The sequence below is a fragment of the Danaus plexippus genome, chromosome 17 (assembly GCF_018135715.1).
Source record: "Danaus plexippus chromosome 17, MEX_DaPlex, whole genome shotgun sequence".
NCBI lineage: Eukaryota > Metazoa > Arthropoda > Insecta > Lepidoptera > Nymphalidae > Danaus > Danaus plexippus.
The window spans coordinates 5,997,364-6,019,543 of NC_083548.1; the positions used below are offsets into that span (position 1 = coordinate 5,997,364).

The 22,180-nt window shown below is 34.3% G+C and overlaps 3 protein-coding genes across 3 annotated transcripts; 1 reads left to right on the forward strand and 2 right to left on the reverse strand.

Annotated features, from left to right (window-relative positions):
- Positions 1 to 2,710: 2,710 nt before the first annotated feature.
- Positions 2,711 to 15,898, reverse strand: LOC116771577 (actin-binding protein WASF3). Its single transcript, XM_061523102.1, has 10 exons — positions 15,687 to 15,898; positions 7,632 to 7,780; positions 6,575 to 6,726; positions 6,045 to 6,313; positions 5,598 to 5,781; positions 4,831 to 4,962; positions 4,467 to 4,611; positions 4,025 to 4,188; positions 3,071 to 3,292; positions 2,711 to 2,904 (listed from the first exon to the last, which is right to left on the reverse strand). Exons 2-10 carry the CDS (start codon positions 7,751 to 7,753, stop codon positions 2,711 to 2,713), a joined length of 1,584 nt encoding a protein of 527 aa, XP_061379086.1. The 5' UTR covers positions 7,754 to 7,780; positions 15,687 to 15,898.
- A 616-nt stretch (positions 15,899 to 16,514) lies between these two features.
- LOC116771481 (diphosphomevalonate decarboxylase) lies at positions 16,515 to 18,203 on the forward strand. Its single transcript, XM_032663323.2, has one exon. It carries the CDS (start codon positions 16,770 to 16,772, stop codon positions 17,937 to 17,939), a length of 1,170 nt encoding a protein of 389 aa, XP_032519214.2. The 5' UTR covers positions 16,515 to 16,769; the 3' UTR covers positions 17,940 to 18,203.
- Positions 18,204 to 19,688: 1,485 nt separating this feature from the next.
- On the reverse strand, positions 19,689 to 21,738 carry LOC116771218 (small ribosomal subunit protein RACK1). Its single transcript, XM_032663014.2, has 5 exons — positions 21,570 to 21,738; positions 21,080 to 21,288; positions 20,587 to 20,793; positions 20,099 to 20,350; positions 19,689 to 19,937 (listed from the first exon to the last, which is right to left on the reverse strand). Exons 1-5 carry the CDS (start codon positions 21,676 to 21,678, stop codon positions 19,761 to 19,763), a joined length of 954 nt encoding a protein of 317 aa, XP_032518905.1. The 5' UTR covers positions 21,679 to 21,738; the 3' UTR covers positions 19,689 to 19,760.
- Between the last annotated feature and the right edge of the window lie 442 nt (positions 21,739 to 22,180).

Genomic DNA, 22,180 nt, shown 5'->3' on the forward strand with positions numbered 1-22,180 from the left:
ATAGAAATTATCTTAATAAATCTCATCTGCTACTGTCTATATACGAAATTATTCATAATAATTCCCAAATATTTTGTTATTAATGAATACAATAATTTATAATAAAATGGAAGTTAGTAGTTACCGATTAAACTGATATACATTGTGATAATTGGCACTACATACGCAGGTCTCAATATATGACATTACAAAATCTATTAGTGTAATTGTATAGGCATCTAAATATTACAAGTATACCATCTAATAAACATGTCAATATAAAACGTCCATTAATAAAATCGAATGACAATAATTCAATCGGTACAGAAAATTATCAATGTTGAATTCCCTCACCGCATCAAAACACTGACTAGCCGAGTCATCATAGTCAACATATTTTAAAGCACTTCAATACAAATTAAAACATTAAAACCTCAAACAAGTTTTCACAACCGGTAAAGAAGATAGACAGGTGTAGTAAACACAAAGCACCTTGTATCATGATTGTGCTGGTGGGATACTTTACAAATCATACAATTAACAACAGAAGCGCCACATAAAACACGATCTGCTAACATTACTTTAATATTAAGGTAGCGGATAAACATTGCTATTACAGCTACACGCTATCATTCCTCACTAGTATAATTCAATATCCATATATTTAGTTTACGATGAGACGTTTCGTTAGCTGACGCTTAAAACTAAACCACTTCCGTAACTAAGCCTAGCGATGTGTGACATACAGACGGACAGTATGTCAGTAACGAACTACACGCACCAAGTAACGCTCACAGTCAACTCGTAGCTTACGCCATTACAGTCATGGCATAGTACTGACACTAAGCTACACTAGTGTTTCGTACTTGTCTAACACGTGACCTTGGTTGTTTTCGTCGCCATGAGATCGAGAGCGAGGCCGCTGATTCGATTCCGGACCCGCACTCTTCGCTCTAGTTTTTTTATCGTGGCCGCATGTACAAGCTACTGATGACTGGCGCTTTAAGGTTTGCGCCCTCGCTCCTGCCCATTGTGGGTCCAAAGATTCGCTTCTGGTATACATCTGTCTCTTAGTACGACCCATAGTCGCGTGGCTGAAGGAATTTTGACCGCTATCCGACGACGGACGCACGGATTCACTCCGCATGCACAGATTACCACCCGCCCGTCGGAAGGAGTCGAGCACCCGCTCCTCAATTTCTTCAATGTCTTTCTTTTTCACCAGCCATATCTCCTCGGAACCTCTCGTGAAGTAACTGGAACCCTTGCTAACGGAATATTTTTCCTTATTCTTCTTTAATATGCAGGTCTTGAAATTGTTCTGAGTATTCACATCGTCGTTGACTTTAACTGGACGAGGGTCGGGGGAAGCGACGTTGCGGAAGGCAGTTCCTTGAGAGGGGAATTGATCCGGGAGCTTAGTGCCAAGACTTGGAGATCGAATCGTGACGTCGACGTGCGACGGCATCGGTTTGAATTCCGGCTTTATAATTCTCTGCGGTTCGGGTTTTTGTATTTTTTCATCGGTAGACGAGCTTTCGTTGTGTTGCCATTTAGCTGCAACTGAATTCACCGATCCTCTCGGCAGACTCAGCTGCCTCTCGAAGGTTCGTTCGGGTTCAGTGTTTTGACCTTTTGTGACTTCCGGTTCGGTATTACTCTTATCCGTTTTATCTGTACTACCGAGGTCGAAGAACACGTGGTCCTTGAAGGGTGTGGCTGGAGGTGGCAAGTCGTCTTTACTGTCGGATCCGAGTCTCTCTGATCGTGATCTTCCTCTAACAGACCCTGGCCGGGACAGTTTCCCTGCGCTTAGACTCGCATCTTCGGCGGCCTTCTCGAATTTTCTAATTTTGTCACCGACTCCATTAGATTCCGCAGCTTTTTCACCATTAGTGACATCGGACGTTTTAGAAGAGTTGTTCTGATCGCTACCAACCGTTTTCTCGGCATCATAGCTGCTCATATTTACCAATGACAGTTTATCGATTTTAATAGGAGCCTCCTTGATTAATATTGAATCCTTCTTTATTTTCGACGCGGCCGAACCTTCCTCAGGTTTCACGTCGGTTTTATTGAATTTGAAAATATTCGGAGGGGGCGATGTCACTGCGGACGACGGGGGTGACATAATTTCGTTCCTATTTAATAGGAAATTGTCTCGTTTTGTAAGTGGCGATAATACAGATTTGATAGGAGAAGATGTAATTGATTTACTGACTGGGGGAGACGCTACTACCGGAGAATGTGTCGGTGGTGAAGTAATAGGCGGAGAGCTCACCGCCGGCGAACTTATTTCCGCGACAACTGGTTGTGATGATGCATTCCTCTGTAACAGATTACTCTTGAATGAAGGCAGATGCGTTTCTTTATTATTTACAGATGAGATTATATTCTTATTAGGTGGGGATGAAATCTTTTGGGTCTCAGGGACCGCTTCCTTCTGAGGGTGATTGGGCGGTGAAGGATTCGGCGAATCCTTGACGAGACTGCTCCTCCTCGGAGGAACGGACGCCTTCGGTGGACTGTTCTTGGGTGGGGAATCGGTTTTCAAATTAGACTTCTGTGCTTCAATATCTCTGCTGAGGAAGGACGAGTTCCTGACATACTGGTCGTTTTTAACTGAGGGTGTGGTGGGAGCTATCCCGGGAGGCGTTCCGGGAGGTGTTCCGGGTTGTGTCCCGGGAGGTGTTCCTGGGGGGTCGCGCGGATGGCGCGGCGAGGCTCTACGTCACGCCCGCGGCTCCGGCCACTGGTCGGAGTCGTCGGAGTCCGACTCGTTGTCGGAGTCGGTGTCGCTCTGCTCGACGGCCACGCGTCGAGCCAAAATAGACGCCACGTCTAACAATGGCGGCGCGCCCCTCAGTGTATTATATTTGCCCGTGTTTTCTTCGCATCGTTTCTCCACTTTGCGTAACTTGATTCCTGAGGACAAGATGTTAGAAGTGCGGGCATTAATTAAACTGATATTAATTTTTAAAAAAAATTGACTGGATTGTTTCTGTTAAATTGATAATTAAAGGTAATCTACACATTTAAATTTTATTAATTTAAATATAAAATAGCTTTTTAAATATTTAATATTTTTTACCTTCACGTATAGCTTTGAGGAGGTCGGAGCGCGGGTCCGGTGCGGGGTCCGCGGAGGGCCTGGGAGGTTTGAGAGCGGAAGCACCCCTGAGTAGCGAAGCCGGCGACGGAGGCCGAGGGCGGTCTTCTTCTGGCGGCGGAGGCGCTGGGGGCGCTAATGGAGCCGGAGGCGCCAATGGGGGCGAAGGGACCCGCGGCGGCAGTTCCTCTGATGACATCATTCCTAGAATAGGACAGTTTATTCTAAAATCTGTAGTAAGCTATAGGTGCTATAAATTTTGATTACTGGAAATCTAAGAGATGTTCAAGTGAAACATATGCATGCAAGTGCCATAGATGTCGATAAATTACCTTTTTACCAACAGATTCTTGCTGACGATGTCTAAAGCTTTTTATGCAGAGGACCATTTTTTAATTATCTATGGTAAATTTAATTTTACTTACAAGATCTACTATTGGGCTCTAAATGTTGCTGTAGGTCGGAAATAATACTGACATTCAGAAATATCTTTAATACTTTTAAGATATTTTTCCAAAAATAAAATCTCAAAAATGGCCAATATAGATTTTCTTGTTTCAAAGCCTCTGGTGCAGTAATTTTGAATTCAGATCAGTATTCTGAATTCGAAAATAATTACAAATACCCAAACAATGCACATCTGATTAGGATATAGTTTTTGTTAACACAGACACAGTGTTGGGATTTTGCGTGTAGAAAAACGATTATCTATAAAGATTTCTTCCGAACGAGTAGATTCTGAATAAAATGTGAATGTTACCACATAAATAGCAAATGATTCGTGGCAATAACTACCGATCCCTTCACAGACATTCACAGCAGTATCAGAAGAGTATCGGGATCATGACGAATTTAAAAATACTTACTGAGAAGTCTTTTAAGAGCATTGTTTTATGGTACACACATTATATATATGTATGTATAAATATAACTAACCGATAACAGCGTGCATCTGGTCGAGATGCTTGTCCAGGGCGGTGCGGTGCGGCGGAGAGGTTCCGTTCACACTGTGCGGTGACTCCGGGGGCGGGGGCGGGGGCGGCAGAGAAGACCTCACAACTGTCTCGTAATCGGTACAGCCGAAACCGTTGGCCTGAGCCCTGTATGTCGATATTTATATTAATTTAGCGATTCCGTTTCATAGTGCATGTAATATTTTTTTTCAGGATTTAAATCCCGTGCATACTATATTCGAGAAGTTATGGTAACATAACCGTTTAGTAAATAGAATAGATATTTCGATTTAGTGATTTTGAAAAGCATCTACGGCACTAGGATTATATAAATTGGAAAAACTATTACAATAGCACATGTTTACTGTACTGAACCAAGGAAGTGAATGATGTAACTTAGATTACAGTTATCCTATCGTCCTGACCTGGTAGGCGTGTGTTGCGAGGGGGAATCCCCGATTGTTGCGGGGGGCGCGGGAGGAGGTATCGAAGGCCTGGCCCGGCGCGGTGTACCGGCAGCACTACCGTAAATACTCTCTACACCACCGTATGGACTCTCATCAGACATTACTGTGAATTATCATGTATATATGTTTAGATACAATAGAATATTGCTAATTTAATACTATATTTGTAATTACATAGCTAAAAAAAATCAGTATGACAATGGAATCAAATCCAAATACTTGCCTTTATCTTCTGATAAAAAAAAAAAATGTTTTAACTATGGCAAGTTTATTCTATATTCAAACATTTGCTTATTATGTGTGTGCACATACTACAACATACCATGTCCATTGCCAGTGAGCCTCGAGGTTCTATTCTGCTGGTTTTCTATTTCGATGGAGTTGGGTCGAGCCGGTTGTGTTATGGGTGGCCTGTTCTGTGTGGCTCGGTAACCACCGTCGGTTACTGTTGTTGCTAATAAAATTATATTACGTTAATTCTCATAAACATTCCTCTGCAGCATCAGATCGGAAATGTCTTTTACTTGAAATTGATTGAGCTTATCGAAATATAAGCTTTTTGAATTTAATACATTCAATATTAGGACCGCAATAAGACGGAAGAATAATTGATCATATGTCTGATAGATCAATACACTGGGACGATAATTACATCAATGTTTTAAGCAAAATCAAACCCGAAAAACAATAAGCCTGGTGAGTTTACGACCAGGTATCTTTATTTGTCTTGTCCTATCTTAAACCCAAAGTTTAATATTCACATACTCATATACATACTATCAAAAATAAATATTTTATTCGAATTTCCACATTGCGTCCCAAAATGTATAATTTTATATCATTTAAATGAAACTAATATTTTTTTGACTATACTACGTCTATTTTATTATTTTAAAAACTACATACTCCCGACGTTTCGGTTACTTAGTAGCGGCCGTGATCACGGACAGACGAGATGATGAAATACGCGTAGTACAATCCGAATAATATTAGTTTCATCTAAATGAATACTCGCGAAAGTCTTAATCTCATTAATTCTATATCCTTATGCGGGGTGATGAAAGGTTTTTTATATCTTAATATACTCACTCTGATAAACCTGTTCCTGTTTATTCTCCCGGTAGTCTATGTTGTATCTCCTGAGCTGGCTGGGAGCCATGATGTGTTCTCCTCGTGTCACCGCATCCGCCTTCTGCCTGTCCCTGGTAGAATGTGGCACACGGACACGACGGGCTGATCTGCCTTCAGTGTTGTTGTTACGCGGTTGCCGAACCTGGAATTTATATAATACATACTTTAGAAAATATATCAACGATATATATTGTCATTGATTAGTTGCTGGTCAGTGTGAAGTTGAAATGGATGAAAATATAGTATAATCATTATGGATGTCATTGAATAGGTTTGGAATAATAGAAGCATATATATTATATATAAAGGTGGCCAGTTTACGATACGGAAAATAACTGCTCAAGATATATACAGGGTGTTATTGTCGTTGAACATTTCATTAATATGTATGGTGTAAATAATTACCTTCTTCCCTCTATCATGTTGGATCCTCTCGGTGTCCTGCAGCATCTCTCTGCGCCACAGCTCGAAGAAGTAGTCCGGGTCAGTGTAGAACTTCCTGGCATCCCTGCCATCGTCTCTGAACTCGTTGAGTTTTTCAAGCGGTGGTGGTCGATCGCAACGCGCGTACGTCGCCAGCATGGCCGACGGCATACTCGTACGAGAGAACAGCTGCTGTTGGAAGCTCCTAGCCGAACGGAACGCCTTCCGCATTTGTATGTCCTGGAGCGTCACTGAAATTCATATATAAGGGTTATTTTAAGTCTTAAAACTCGCTGATAAACACCTGACTGAAGATTAACTTCACCAGTTAGACATAGTCGACTTTAACAAAAATAATTATACTATCAACAATATAAGATCTTTCCTTAACCCAAAAAAATAATTCAATCTATATGGTTGCTGATTATTGTTAAAGTCGCGTCTTTTTAAATAACATCTAACCAAACTTTCCAAGGTGTTTGTATAGGACATGACCATAAATAATGAACTACCTTCTTCAACCCCTGAATCCAGTTGTGTGACCTTGATGGCGAGGCGGTCTATTCTCGCCTGCAACACGTTCGTCCGCTCAGCCAGGCCGGTAGCCTCGCGGGTCAACTCACCGAACATGTCCTCTGCATGCTTAGAGAGGGATGATAGTTGCCTGTAATATTAACAGAGATAGAACCAGGTCTGAATATAAAAACGATAAAGTAAATAAAATTTTACTACGAAATTACTTAAAATCATTGACGAGTGAATTTGCTTTGTTTGACGGAAATATTTTTTAATTTTAAATAATCCGATAGAAAACAATTTGTTTGTTCAGCGCCATCTATCGGGTATTGCGTGTCTTCACACAAAATAAATATTCTAGGCTACGTTCCCAGGTGAACTATTACTAATTTACAGATGAATTATATCATATATCTAAGTCTAGTGTATTAACTGTTTTTGAAAAAAAATGAATCAAAATACATTCAGTAGTGTTTGATTTAAAGACTGACAAAACATACATTACATGCCATAGGATCATTAATTTAATTATTCCGGACAGTTTCATTGATTTATAATAAGATATTTTTTTTCTCAATAACCTCTAAATACGATCAATACGAAATGTCTGACATATTTCTTCGTAGCATTTTCTATGAGAGTCAGTATTTTGTTTACGTGTAGCGAGTGATCTTTTACTATTTCTCACAAAAGTTTATGTCGGATTTTAAACTCGACCGCGTCGAGAGCGTTTGATAGGAACAATGAAAATTAAATTAGGTTAAGTTATACAGGGCATAGTTCCGTGCAGCAAACTTAACATTCACATAGGCATAGAAAAGTTAACTAAATACCAAAGTTGAAGTTCCTTATACTATTTTAACGTCGGCTAACAGATCTCCTAAACTCTTGGACCAATGTTATTCCAATGTTTGGTGTTGGTGTCGATGTAGACCTTTATTACTGTACACTGATATGTTATTATCATTATCACCTAGCGAGCAGTTCTACTTCATACGTATTACGATATTTTAGAAGAAGTGGTTCCCTCATCACTTTTTTTATTGTGTTTACCTGACTGTGTTGGCGAGGGTGCCATTGGTGACGGCCTCTAGCTCGGAGGGTACGGCCAGGCGCTCGGGGACGGTGCCGCGAGACACGTGCACCGGCTCGACGCAGCGCTTCGGCAGCGGCATACCTGGGCTGCTACCTCGTGTACATCACTGCAGATCATTGATCAGGTTATACCCAGGCTATAGCGCCATTAAATCAGACTGATGCAAGAAATTTGAGATGTTCATAATTTTGCCAGTTTTATGTATAATAAATATCTTTACATGCACTTCAATGTCAATTACAGCACTAAATATCGATGGATTTTGGAAACGATTAAGGATCATAATGATTGGTCTTTCCAGAGTTAATATATCTAGATTAAATTAAAACGTAAGAGTACTTTCAAATCCGTAAAAAGAAAATTCACGTTTTATATAAAGCAAGGTAGTTTGAAATAATCTTAAAACAACTCCAAACTAAATTAAGCGCGGAGCTTGCAATTGAGAGACATCCCTCATTAGGAGATGAGTTCTTTGCCCTACTTCGTAGAGTGAACAGGTCGAGTCCTTTGATAAAAACTCAGCAACGCATATTTTCTTTTCGAATATTCTTATTTACAAAGGAGGCTATTTAGAAAAGAGGTTACATGATTATGGCATTAGATTTTTTTTTATTAAATTTAACCTTATGATTATTAATCGCAAAACTGCATATACGCAATTTCCAATTGTTCAATGATATAAGAACCTTTTCGTTAACGAAGCGTAGATACGAACGACGGACTAGATACTGTCCGTTCTGACGTATACCGTAAGTTTGACGGTACAAACTCACGGTAATTTAATTGATGTATGTCTTAAATACAGGATAGGTAATTAAATCGATCACTATAAAGATAAATGCAGTACATTTTTTTTATCTAATCACATGAAAAACAATCACCTTTCATTTATTATCAACGAACTGAAATCCTTTACGTTGGCGACATTTACAAATAAAAAGGGTATTACGAACGTGTTTTCTAAAAACATTATTTATTAGTACTATACGTAAACTTATTCTGAAAACACACAGTAAAATATATTCTACAAGCATTCAAGTCAAGCGGGCTGCTTCTAAAATTTACATCCTTTGTATATGAAACCAAACACAGAACTGTTTAAGATAAATGATAAAAAGATCATAAATAAATTAAAAAAGTTATGACACAAACATACACACATTCATTTATTTAATTTTTTTTTAATGCACAAAAAGTGTGCTTACGATAAAACAGCATCCTCTACCAGCCAGTCTGAGATGTGTAAGAGAGGGTGTTCGTAAGTGTGCAATTTTCGGAAATGATATTTTATGATATAACATGAAATAATTTCTTACATTAATATACATACATACAATAAATATTATATTTAATTATATATATATCGATGCCAAACCCATAACAGTTCGTTTTTGCGTCGGGTATTAAAAATCAATAATTTTTTTTTTTTAACTTGTAAAATATTTTTAATTTTATTTAACAGAAACGAAGGCAGAATCTCACATTAAATATAAAGTTACAATCAGTCTCGTTTCTATGGGGATTTAGATTGTTACTATACGTGTTAATTACGTCTCGTTTGAAGCGTTTAGTATGGAGAGGAGAATTGCATCACATACTCACTGATACGTTAATTCTTACTTAATATGAACGTTATAATAGAACCGGTTGTTTAAAACGATAACTCTATAGAAAACTAAGACTTTTTCTAATAAAATGTTACAATTATAGTTATAATTATATATGAAAAAGAGCATAGAACTGAACGTGTTAAGATAGTAAATTTGAAAAAATAAACTTATACAAGCAAAATTAATTTCTGTCTTAAATATTTATAGTGAATATTTGATTAAACGAACATTTTCATACATATATGCAAGAAATATTTAAATTACCAATTGCCAATAATTAGTTTTGCTATTATTATTTTTTTAATGTGAAATGTGGCTAACGAGCAGACGTCCTACTCGGTGGGCAGCAGCCACCATCGCCCATGAATATCCGCAACATCTCTGTTGCGGATGCGTTGCCACCCTTGGTTTTTTAGGAATAGGGAGGGGTGGGAATAAGGAAATTACAAGAAAAGGTGGGAATAGGGAAATGGCAACCGGCTCTCTCACACATCGGACGAAATGCAGCCATTAAAGGCTACTTCACGCCGATCTTCTGTGAGAGGGTGGTACTTCCCGGGTCGAGCCAATCCAGGTTCGATGTGCAGTGACATTATTACAGCTAGACTCTACCATCTCAAAAATACGTAAATATAAAATAACAAGTCTTAAAATTTTATTAAAAAAAATTCTTCAATAAACAGATAGACGATATTAAATATAAACTTATTATTCCGTATTAATATATTTTTTTAATCCGTTCCTTTTGAAAAAAAAATCTTGTATTACTTACACTGTCTGAACAATGCCAAAAATCTTATCGAACCGAGTAACTTATATGACATTAAATGTAGAGAAAATAATCGATTATATAGTATAGGTGCATTCAAATCAAACAGATCGCGATGATAAGTAACTGTTCCGCAGTTAAAGTAATTCATGCACAGCTAACTTCCTTTCTTGAACGTTTTTCATATTTCCTAGCATTTCAACAAGTCCCCAATGAGTCAATGGCTTGTTCACTAAGCGTGAAATATGCTCGTTTGAAATGTTACAATTTCCTTAAAAATTTCACTTGTTTTTTTACAAACTAAGTAAATTAGACTACGTGTATGGCGTGACAAAAAAAAATTATATATCTTACCTTTTCAAACAAATTGTAATGCTATTTAAATAACATTTCCTAAGACTCAGTTTTTATGCGTTTCACCGATTAAGTTAAACGCTGGCTTTAATTACGAAATGTAAATAATAGATTAGAAGATTTCATATTTGTGAGATGGAAACTTAGTTGGAAACGGGAAGGAAATATACGGAACCAAATTGAGGTACAAAATACGATTTTAAGGGAAGAAAAAAATTACTTCTAAACAGTAATCTTATGACAAGCATCGTCATACTACACACGAAGAGTTTAGAGTTTTTCATTTATATTATTAAACTAATGGTTAACACAGACAATAAATTGTCATTAAGTCTCATGTAGGGTTATGCAACATGAAACGTTATTTCGCGTACATTGATTGCGCAAATAGTTCCTTACAAAAATATTACAGCATAACACTCAATGTATAGCGAGCAAATATAATGTCTTGATTGTCTTAATAAAACTAGGCTAAGGAAACCGTAACGGCGCGGCGCGGCGTTTCAAAACACTCGATTATAATTATTCAGTGTGGATATTAATTATATATTAGAAAATTATTTGTAAGGTATATATAATTTTTCACAACCATTAAATGTACGTTAGTAAATGAAAAGTGAAAAACGCTTCGTATTTAGTGTGACGTTACGAATACGTAGTTGGGTTAATGACCTAATCGTAATTAAAATATATTTGTTGTCACAGTTACTAAACCATCTCATTCGAAATTTAAATAAAATTTATGTTTTCGAATTTAATATTCGTTTTTTATTATTTTAACCGAATACTCCCGATATCACGGTTACTTTGCACCAACCGTGATCACGGGCAGACGAGATGGAATTTTTTTCTTTATATATATAAATACTAGCAACATTTTTCCTAGGACATACATATAAATATATGTGTTATAGATGCTAGGATAAAATTTCAAGAACCGCCAATTACTAACAGAATCATTACACAAACTAGATTCCAATTATAAACAGACATTTCCAAGAAATAACTTAAGATTATTTGGTAAGTCATATATAATGAGCACAAATAAGGTATAAGTAATTACGCCATAATTTCCCTCCATGATTTCCTTTTTAGAAAGCAGTTGTATCTTTTCATAGTGTAAAGATTTTTTGTTTTGATTTATACAAAAATGTTTACGTCACAGGATATCTTAATACGATCTCAAATGCAAGGAGACATGATGCGTTGAAGTTTGATTTTTTTTTTTTGTTTACAAAATTCCTACACCACAGTTATTTTAAAATAAGTCAAGAAACATCTATTTCCATTAATCCCAAGTTATATTCAAGAAACGCTCTTCTTGAGGGTCCTGGTTTAGGTAAAACCTTGGTTAACAAATCAAATATTCATTATCAGAGCTCTGATTACTCTTTTTTTGTATATAGAAAACGAAATGTATGTCTGTATGTATCTTATTAAATAATACGTAACGGTCAATATAACATTCGCGATTGGTACTATCACTGGAAATGCAGAGAATTGAAGTAAAAAAAGTTACATAAAACACGTCATTTGCTTTACCGATGCATTTAATAACGGAAACCGATTAATCGGAGCTTAATTCCGCAGACGAGGCTGCAGGCGGAAACTAGATGTAATATATTTAACTTACAAAATACAACATTCTCATCCTGTCCTTGATAGCGTTATCGTATTGTATATTAACTATTGTTATAAATAAATAGGCGAATACAAAATAGCTAAATTATATTTTATACTCAACTACATGTAGTCCGCGACTTCGCACGTTTGAAATATTTTCGATTAACCTTTTTTATTGATGATAAATATCTCTTACCTATTTTTGATTATAAACCTTGCCAATATGAACGTTTAAGTTAGTTTGCAACGTTTTATTATAAGTCGCTAGTTTTTGTCTAAATTATTAAGCATAGGTATAGCGAAGGCATCCAGCAAAAAGTCACACAACGCCCGGGAATCATTCCCCGTCCCGTGGGATAGAACATAAATTGAGCGGAGTGATCCCGACACTAACCTAACGAACACGTAGTCCCCGAATCGATCTCGTAGTTTAAGCCAGACTGAGTAAATTTCACTTGTATTCGTTGAGAATACGACAAATATATATTTTTTTACCTTAGTTGAAGTTCAAACTAAACAGTTAGCGTTTAACTTTTAAATTAACTACGTTAATTCATGTTTTTGAAACTATATATTGCACCACGTAACTTTGCTGTCCCATTTGGCAGTATGCCATCAGGTGCAGAGCTCGATTCCAACACGAAATGAAATAAGTCATATAAATCTTCGAACAAATTTTTGAAATTTAACTTAAAATTATATCCCAAAATCGTCGTAATACATTTAAGGTTGTATTTGGTATAAAACGTACTAATTTCTTAACTGGAACATGTATTTATTCCTCTCCGTACAAATGTTTTTTAAATATAGCACATTAAGGTCTCTCCTTGATTAACAGCGAACGTAAGTACCCAAAAGCCGGTATGGTCTAATGCGATAAGTCAAGGCTTCTATACGTTACTTTCAACGTAATATTCCTGTTCGTTCAACTTTATAAGATCTCTACGCCGTGTAAAAGAATATATATATTATAACTATAAAAATTATGCTTCTATGTTTTAAACACTTTTTTTTTATGAACTCAGACTGTAAACAGTTTTTAATATACAGCCTAATCCTCGTGTCTTACAATATTACGTAATCGGAGTCGCGAATTAAATATTTAGTGTAAAACGACGCACCATCTACAAGTAAGCATTCTTTAATTAGTGATAACAGTGAGCGTCGACCGATATCTGTGGGTGGGAATAAATTTAACACATCCGTCGACTAAACGTTACAATTCATTCACGAATATGAAGTCATATGTTTCATGAAAGTATAAACGTACTAAAAATATTTTTAAAAAACTCGTCACCACATATGGTACACATTTTGACGTGAAATAAACTTTACGATCTAATTACCCATAAGAATTCCTTACATATTTACACAACCTTTAATTAAGATTTTTTTTATATAAAATGAGACTAAACGACCATTGATTAAGAAAATGTCTTGAATTAGGCATATGTACCTAATTCAAGACATAACTAAGACTAAGAGAAGGATTTAGTAAATGAACTATGTTTTATATGATATGCACCAGAACCTACAATCAATATTTTTCTGAAGACAGTCTATTCATATTAAAAATATATATATATATATATTTGCATCAGGCCATTTTCACAATATACTTCAAACGACATCACTAAGACCCGGAATCTGTTAAATATGAAGTAACTATTCCCTCTTGGAATCAATTTATTGTAATGTCTTAACTACAAATACCTTTGTCACATATGTATTATGCATGCATTATATGATGTCATTTTGCTATTAAATGTGACTGAGTTATTACCAAAAATATAATGTATCTCTAATAAAAGTAAAAACATATATTATTGCCTCAAAAACTTATACACAGGCCAACTTTTGTATTGTTAGACTACAATGATCTCAAACACATCGTAAAGTCATAAGGAAATAACATTATGACATCACTTAATAATATTGATGTATCAATTGAATTGAATAATAGAGAAGGCCAATTAGTATAGATACTAAAAATACATTAAATATCCGGTTATGGATATGGTAATAATTACTTGATGGGATGAAAGGTACATATATCATTGCCTTCTCCATTTTACTTCTCTTCTTAGCTCCTCAATAAAGATATAATGTTTGAATTATTAAAAAAAATTAAAGAGATTATACTTGTCATAAAAAAAAAAATAATAATAATTAAATTTAAAAACCAATATGGCATTGAATTAAAGAAAACAGACTTAAAAAGGTGGTGTAATGTTATGCTTGTAACACAGTTTTTTTTTAAAGTTACAAGTAAATGGAATTCTATAAAAAATGAACTCACTGTATATTGCATGTGTATATATTAAAGGCAAATTTATCATGGTATTCGTAAAACATTTTAAAAATTTAATCTTAAGTCAGTATCGAAATAGTTATCTTAATTAAAGATTATATTGTTACAAAATTATAAAAAAAAGTACTATAAATTGTGAAACAAATGGACTTAATTTTAATGGGGCTGGTGGTTCCCCTTAACATAGTTTTAATATAAATCAAATGCATTAATATTCAATTACTTAGGGTTACATGTGACTCACTGTGGTTTGACTGTTTTATAAGTGAAAGGAAATAAGTTGCTAAAAAAAGTTTTCCTTTAAACTGATTATTGGAAACAAATTCAAATTGTTGTTATTAATGTTTTAGTCAAAAAGTACATAGGTTTATAAAATAAATTTGTGACACATTTTGGATATTTTAATAAATGTTATGGGAAATAACTATTCGTAGAATGCATAATATAATATAATTTTTTGACTCGATGATAAAATTAAAAAAAAAAATCGAATGTCTTAGGATAAACAAAAAATGTGGTTTCAAATCTTACAAAGGGATATTATGATGTAAATGAAAATTATCGATGTTAGAGTGTAAAGTAGGGTGTCTTGCAAGTATTTTTGTCTAAAACTCTAGTCTTATAAAAAATAAATGTTTAATATTATTATAAATAAAATGGTTGTTCAAGAAATTTGTTTACTCTCTTTTTAGGTACAATGTTTAATAAACTTGAAACACTACTGAGTAATAGTATTAATTGACTAACAGAAAAATTGCTTCAGAAAATGTATTGATATTGGTCAATAGCTTAATTAGAAAAGATAACAAATCACAATATTCATTAACATAAAAAATATTGACATTAAATTATAATAGTGTTTATTTTATTTGATTTTTCTATTAAAATATAAATAAACACTGGCTTTATAAAAAAAATAATATTTCTCCTATTATATACTTCACACTTTTTAACATATGTAGTAAAAGCAAAGGTATGGGATTAAAAGCCTCGGAAATAATGAGCCTTTAAATGCAAGATTAATAAAAATAATTAACCATTTTGATCAACTAAGCTTACTAATATCTATACACCTTACCAGGCCTGAGATTAACATGTATTTTTACTATTTAATATCGCGTCATTGCGAGTAATAGCGATTACTGAACGTATGACGATATTAAGAAACTCCTTACTTCACAACGCCCATTTCATTAATAAGCACAAGAAAGATCTATGTAATAAACAAAGTTCAAATTTATTCAAAACGTGAACATCTTTAATAACAATAATAAGACTCCCAGAGATTAAATAAGTGAATCATTGGGTTAAGAATTAGCGAAATATTGATAGAAGATGTACTTGCCCGTTCCACCCAAGGAAGTCAACAATTATTTGATAGAAAATCCACTAGTGGTAATAAACTGTGTGATTTTCACTGGCAGTCGAACACTTTATACTCTAATTCAAACACTAAGTCCACAAATAAATAATAATTGTTAAATTTTAAAGAATAATTTCACTCAGACTGCCGCTATAACCGTGCCACAAAACGAAAATGGCAGCGTTCTAAAACCGTGTTTCATGTAAGAAAAAATAAAACTTATCTAGTAATGACAACACTGGTGGTAAATGTATTTTTTATACTACTGGAAGAAGCTCTATATATTACATACTGGTAAATGGAGTTGTAATTTTTTTTAATAAAAACTTTTTTATTCTTATATATAAAATATACACATTCATATATACGTATTACAAACAAAAGTCGTAATTTTTTAATACAAAAAAAATTGCTTCAATATTAAACAAATAATAATTAAATCATCTTATAGACGATTCATTATCTATGTAGACTATTGAGTTTTAGTAATGTTTCATAAATATTTAGTGCTTTGAAAATTACTACCTACGTACGCACTTTACCAAACATACCAGCTATTTATTACCCCCTGCGTCGCAGATGTCCTTGAGCAATTATGGTTATTTTCAAATTTCATTACATGGACAGCCCTAAAAAACACGTATTCCACATGGAGTACACACTATTACATAAAAATAATATAACAGGAACTTATTTCAGTTGGTTTTACGATTAGAATATGAATAAAAATCTCCAATTTCGGAAATAAAATGTAAGTGAATGTAGTAACATTTTCTATCATATTTGTTAATGTAGAAAATTAATACTGATAGTAAATAACTTCATTATCCTACACTCATTTTGTTCATTTAACTGGGTAAATGGCAACTGAACAGTAAACACTGAACTTATATACTTGGCGCTTCGGCATATAGTTATTAGGTACCTCTAGTCTAAGTTCACTGTTTGTTCTTCGCAGTCTCGCTGCGGATACCGAAGGGAGGTCATTAAATTTTTTCATTATCATTAAAAGTTTTGGCGTAGTTACTTGTGTTACTTTAAAAGCTAATAATTGTTAAAATTAAAATGAGTGTTATAGTAACAGCAACCGCCTCGGTTAACATAGCAGTAATAAAATACTGGGGTAAACGGGATGAAGAATTAATATTACCGTTAAATGATTCCATAAGTGCCACTTTGGACACAAACGTTATGTGTGCTAGAACTTCAGTTTGTGCGAGGCCAGATATAGAAGAAAATGAAATGTATTTGAATGGAATCAAGACTTCATTTGACAATAAACGTCTGCAGACCTGTTTAAATAAAATCAAAGCTATTGCAACTTTACAGAAAGTTGTTGACAAAGAATTTTTGTCCTGGAATGTTCGAATTTGTTCGGAAAACAATTTTCCAACTGCTGCTGGATTGGCATCTTCCGCAGCAGGATATGCTTGCTTAGTAACTGCTCTAGCGAAATTATATAAAATTGAATCTGATATAAGTCAACTAGCCAGATTGGGGTCTGGCAGTGCATGCAGAAGTGTTTTTGGCGGTTTCGTTAGGTGGCACGCCGGTGGGAAGTGTGATGGAAGTGACTCCACAGCGTCACAAATAGTCCAATCAACTCACTGGCCTGAAATGAGAGTGCTGGTTCTTGTTGTTGCAGACAAAAAAAAACATACAAGCTCCAGCATTGGTATGAAGAGGTCTGTGGAGTCTTCTGAGTTACTCAAGTACAGAGTAGAACATTGTGTGCCCAGACGTGTAGATGAAATGATTAATGCAATCAAGGGAAAAGATTTCCAAAGATTTGCAGAACTGACCATGAAAGATAGTAATCAGTTTCATGCTGTATGCCTGGACTCATATCCACCTTTTCACTATTTGACTAATGTATCATATAAAATCATTGATGTTATACATAAATATAATGAAATCTGTAAAGAAACCAAAGTTGCTTACACTTTCGATGCTGGACCGAATGCTTGTTTGTTCTTATTAGAAAAAGATGTACCTGAAGTTCTGAGTCTGATCAAATATATTTTTCCTTCTTCTAATACTGATTATGTTAGAGGCTTAGATGTTCCTAAGGCAGAGGAAGAAAATACATTTGAAACATTTCCAATACAGCCAATGGAAGAAAATAAATTACAATATTTGATATACACAAAAGTAGGTGATGGCCCGGAAATACACTATGATGGTCCACATCTATTAAATGAATTGGGACAGCCTTTAAATGTTTCAAAAACATAAAAAATACCAAGTTATTACTTTATTGGTTGCTTGGTTAGGGTTATTTTAAAATAAGAATATTTTTATTAGCAATGACGGTTTTTATTTTTTTTATTAATATTATTCTATTGTTTCTAGTTTCAGAATAGAAAAGTTTTATTTTTATGAAAAACCTATAATGATTGTGAGTTCTATTTATTTAAAAATTTAAACTAAGAATGTTGGAATGTAGTAATTTTATATACTGGTGGTTGTTTTCATAAAATAATTTATTTTATTTAAAAATATCTATCTTTTATTTCATATATCCTTATAGTTATTTTAATGTTCAATAAAAAAATATTTATAATTTAATGTTAGCTATAAAAAGAAAATATAATAATAGAAAATAAAACTGCTTTAATATCCTTTTTATTTTGCCGCGTAAATGCAGTAGTTTAAATATCAAATCAAATATTCTATAATATTCTGACTGAATATATCTTTTATATGTGTATACAACCTTACCTCTTTAAAAATTCTCTCAGACTTATCTATGTAGGAACATCTTAAAACATTTTCTTTGTTAAAGGAAGCATTAAATTCTTTTCAAGTTTTTCTTATAAATGTCCAATATATTTGTTAACTTTAATTATATTTTAGACAACTTTTAAATCTATAAACAGTTCTGTTATGTATATTTTTTAGCAGTCTGCATTAGGTTTGTACTTAATAAAACTTATTTCATGTTAATTTTTTTTTTGTTTTATAAATGCAAGTATAACTATGGGAATATGAAAGAGCAATATTTTGTGGTATATATGTATAATGTGTGCTCTATATTCACTACTAGGTACCAACCACGGCTTTGAACGGACTCTACAAAAAATATAACAAAGATTATTTAATTTTGAGAATTATTGAACTTATATTATAACTTTGAAATGGTAAGCCCGATTAAGTTATTTAAAAAGTTATTTACAAATACTGATGTAGGCTTGAAAACGAAGTAATTTATTTTGATAAGACTTGATAGCGTATTTATGTAAATAGCTTTGAAATAAACGCTTTAGGAATGCCAAATTTTTAAAGTTTAAAATGGAGATAGTATGTTATCCTATAGACATATGCCACCGCGGACTCTCTGTAGACCTATATAAGATACCCGATTCCATCATGTTTTATTTTGTTATATCTCAAACTTTATTAAGCAGCGTTTTCGTCAGGAGCTCTCAGACGGCTCATGTTTTCCCGATATTTTCATCAAATTTCGTTAATGTACACACAAGTAAATATAAAAAGTTAAATTATATATTAATAACCTTCCTCGAGAATCACGCTATCGTGTTGTGATAATTGATTGATAATCGATGCAGTAGTTTTTCCGCTTATCGAGAACATACTTTTGTTTTATTATAATATAATAATATAGCGTTTCAGATTTTAACTTTTTTCATTTCTCAAGCAGTCTAAAATTTTCAAGTCCCTTCACGCAAATATATTTCATAATAGATTAAAACTCGGTTTTGTTTTCCACTTTCAATTTCAAGTTAGGATATTTGATATTTAGTTGGAACTTTAAACTTATATAGTAACTAAATCTGTTTTGTAGTTAACTCTCGGATACACAGGATATATCCAATATTCATTGGATATGCAAAATAAATTAGAAAATAAATTGAACACTCAGCTTTATTTACATAATAAAACTAATATATACAGAGATTATGCAGATACATAACTGCATATAAAATAAGGTAACTTAAGTGGAGATCATAAATAATAAAATGGTGTCTTTCAATTCCATTTATTTTTATACTTCAAGCTAGGACAAAAATAAATGAAACTATATGTTTACGACGTTTATCGTGCGGAGACTGAAACCTGCCACACTCTTATGATGTTGTCAGAGTAACCGGCAAACAGGGTTTGTCCGTCAGTAGACCAGGCCAATGACAGGCATTGAGGAGGGTTGGGGTTCTGGTTTTGGTTGATGATATCAGGTTTCAACTCTTCAACCATTTCCTTGCTTTCGAGATCCTGAAAGTATATTTAAATTATTATTTTATTCACAAAGGAAAGTACTAGAGATAGATATCAGTAGTTTATCTAGCCGACAAGAACAATAAATTCTTAAGGACTTAATTAACTAAGAATGTCATTGATTGATGTATTTGTAATAGAAATCTTTTCCAACTTACCCAAATCCTGATAGATGGACCGAATGCAGCACAAAGCCAGTATCTGTTCGGTGAGAAGCACAGAGCTGTGATGATATCATTGTGGTCCAGAGTGTGCAAGTGTTTGCCGTCGTTCAAATCCCACAGCATAGCCTTCATGTCCTTACCGCCAGATGCACACAGAGATCCGTCAGGAGACACGGTTACTGTGTTCAAGTAGCCAGAGTGACCACGGTGGTTGATCTTCAACTTGCAGTTAGTCAAGTGCCAGACCTATAATAATATTGTTACACTGTTTATCATCAGTTACAATATAAACATTAGGAAGGTACTAAACATTGATGTCCATAATGTAATAGATTACTTATATCGACATATACAAACGTAACAACAACGTGAACAAGTTCAACATTGTAATATTATAGGAATTATGTGATTTAACATATTGAGTTATGTCATATAGAGGATATTGTGATATTTTAAGTTAATGTTGGAAAATATATTTGTACCTTAACAGCACGATCCCAGCCAGCAGACACAATGATGGGGTTAGCATGGTTAGGTGAAAACCGAACACATGACACCCAGTCGCTGTGGCCATCATCTTGGATGGTGTATTTGCATTCAGCCAATGTGTTCCATAACTTAATGGTCTTGTCCCGGGAACCTGAGACGATCTGACGATTGTCGACTGAGAATGCAACTGAGAGCACATCCTGGTTGGAGTGAGTTTAGGTTAATAATTTTTATACATAAGATATTATATCTCGTGTAATTTTAATTGTAAGTGTACAGATAACCAACCATAAGTAATGGACTTCAGTTCAGACCAATTTACTTACGGGAATTTCTGTTACATGGAGACAAATCTTCTGCCTCGCAAAGGCACAACACTCAACCTTCCAAACAATCACTAGAAATCTTCTGCCTCGCAAAGGCTCTAAGACTATGTCTTCTGCCGCGCATCGGCACTAACACTAACAAAATAGAGATCCGTCACACCTTAGTATGGTCTTCGAAACGCCTAGTGGTCTTGCCAGCGGCGAGATCCCAGAGGCGGAGTGTTTTGTCCCATGAACCAGAGAGGGCGTAGTTTCCGTCACTGGAGAGAACCACGTCAGAGATGAAGTGAGAGTGGCCGTACAGACGCTTCTGCGGTACACCGTAGTTAGTTTCGTCACGGGTCAACTTCCATACAATAAGAGTTTTGTCTGAAATAGGTTTAAGGAGGATTATAGCGTCATGTGTATACGACACTCTAATAGTATGACAAGGCAAAACATCAGCCCCATATCCGCTTGCCGCTCAGGAATCGCGTGGCAAAAAGTTTGTTCATCATTCATTTAAGTATACAAATATTAGCATAAATTGAAATCTAACAATAATTTACAGTAATTAGGTTGTAAATTACACCATACATAGGAGTAAATATAGTGATGCCTTCGGATAAATATTAGGCTCGCATGTTATAAAAATGCAATTTAAAACGTACCTCGTGATGAAGACAAAATCATCTCAGGATATTTAGGATTTGTGGCAATCTGAGTAACCCACCCATTGTGCCCACAAAGGGTACCCCTTAATTTTAAAGTTTCGGTCATTTTGATAACTGTTACACCAACAGCACGGTTACTCCTAGACCCAGCCGAAGTAAAAGAAGGTGACAAGCTAGTCCTTGGCTACCGGTGAAGTCACAAGAACGATTGAATGAAATGAATGATTGAATGAATTTCGTAATACTTTAACAAATATTATTCTTAAAACTTAAAGTTTAAAAAAAAATCACAGATTTCAATAATTTTCTAAATTAAATATTTCCATGTTTTTTTAATTAAATTGTATGAAACATATAAATGAACAAATTATTAAATTTATTGATATGACAAGGAAAATTTAGATGGAATAAATATGTTTTTATAAAATAATAAATTGCTTTGATATAAAGAATAAAATAATTTATATTTTTCTTTATACGCCATATATATGTAAAAAATAACTTGATAAAAAAGTGTCGTCTGTCATATTTTTTTTATAAATTAGAAGGTGTTATTTTTAAGTTTGACGTTCCCAATAATTTACTAAATTTATTGAAGATACATATTT

What these genes read in the sequence shown, in the direction of transcription:
- LOC116771577 (XM_061523102.1), bottom strand. Translation starts at nt 7,753, where the DNA reads ATGCCGCTGCCGAAGCGCTGCGTCGAGCCGGTGCACGTGTCTCGCGGC. An exon ending in AACATGATAGAGGGAAGAAG is followed by an intron (nt 5,782 to 6,044) that starts GTAATTATTTAC and finishes TATAAATTCCAG; the next exon opens with GTTCGGCAACCGCGTAACAA. An exon ending in CCAGATGCACGCTGTTATCG is followed by an intron (nt 3,293 to 4,024) that starts GTTAGTTATATT and finishes GTCCTATTCTAG; the next exon opens with GAATGATGTCATCAGAGGAA.
- LOC116771481 (XM_032663323.2), top strand. Translation starts at nt 16,770, where the DNA reads ATGAGTGTTATAGTAACAGCAACCGCCTCGGTTAACATAGCAGTAATA.
- LOC116771218 (XM_032663014.2), bottom strand. Translation starts at nt 21,678, where the DNA reads ATGACCGAAACTTTAAAATTAAGGGGTACCCTTTGTGGGCACAATGGG. An exon ending in GTTTCGAAGACCATACTAAG is followed by an intron (nt 20,794 to 21,079) that starts GTGTGACGGATC and finishes CACTCCAACCAG; the next exon opens with GATGTGCTCTCAGTTGCATT. An exon ending in GTCCATCTATCAGGATTTGG is followed by an intron (nt 19,938 to 20,098) that starts GTAAGTTGGAAA and finishes ATATACTTTCAG; the next exon opens with GATCTCGAAAGCAAGGAAAT.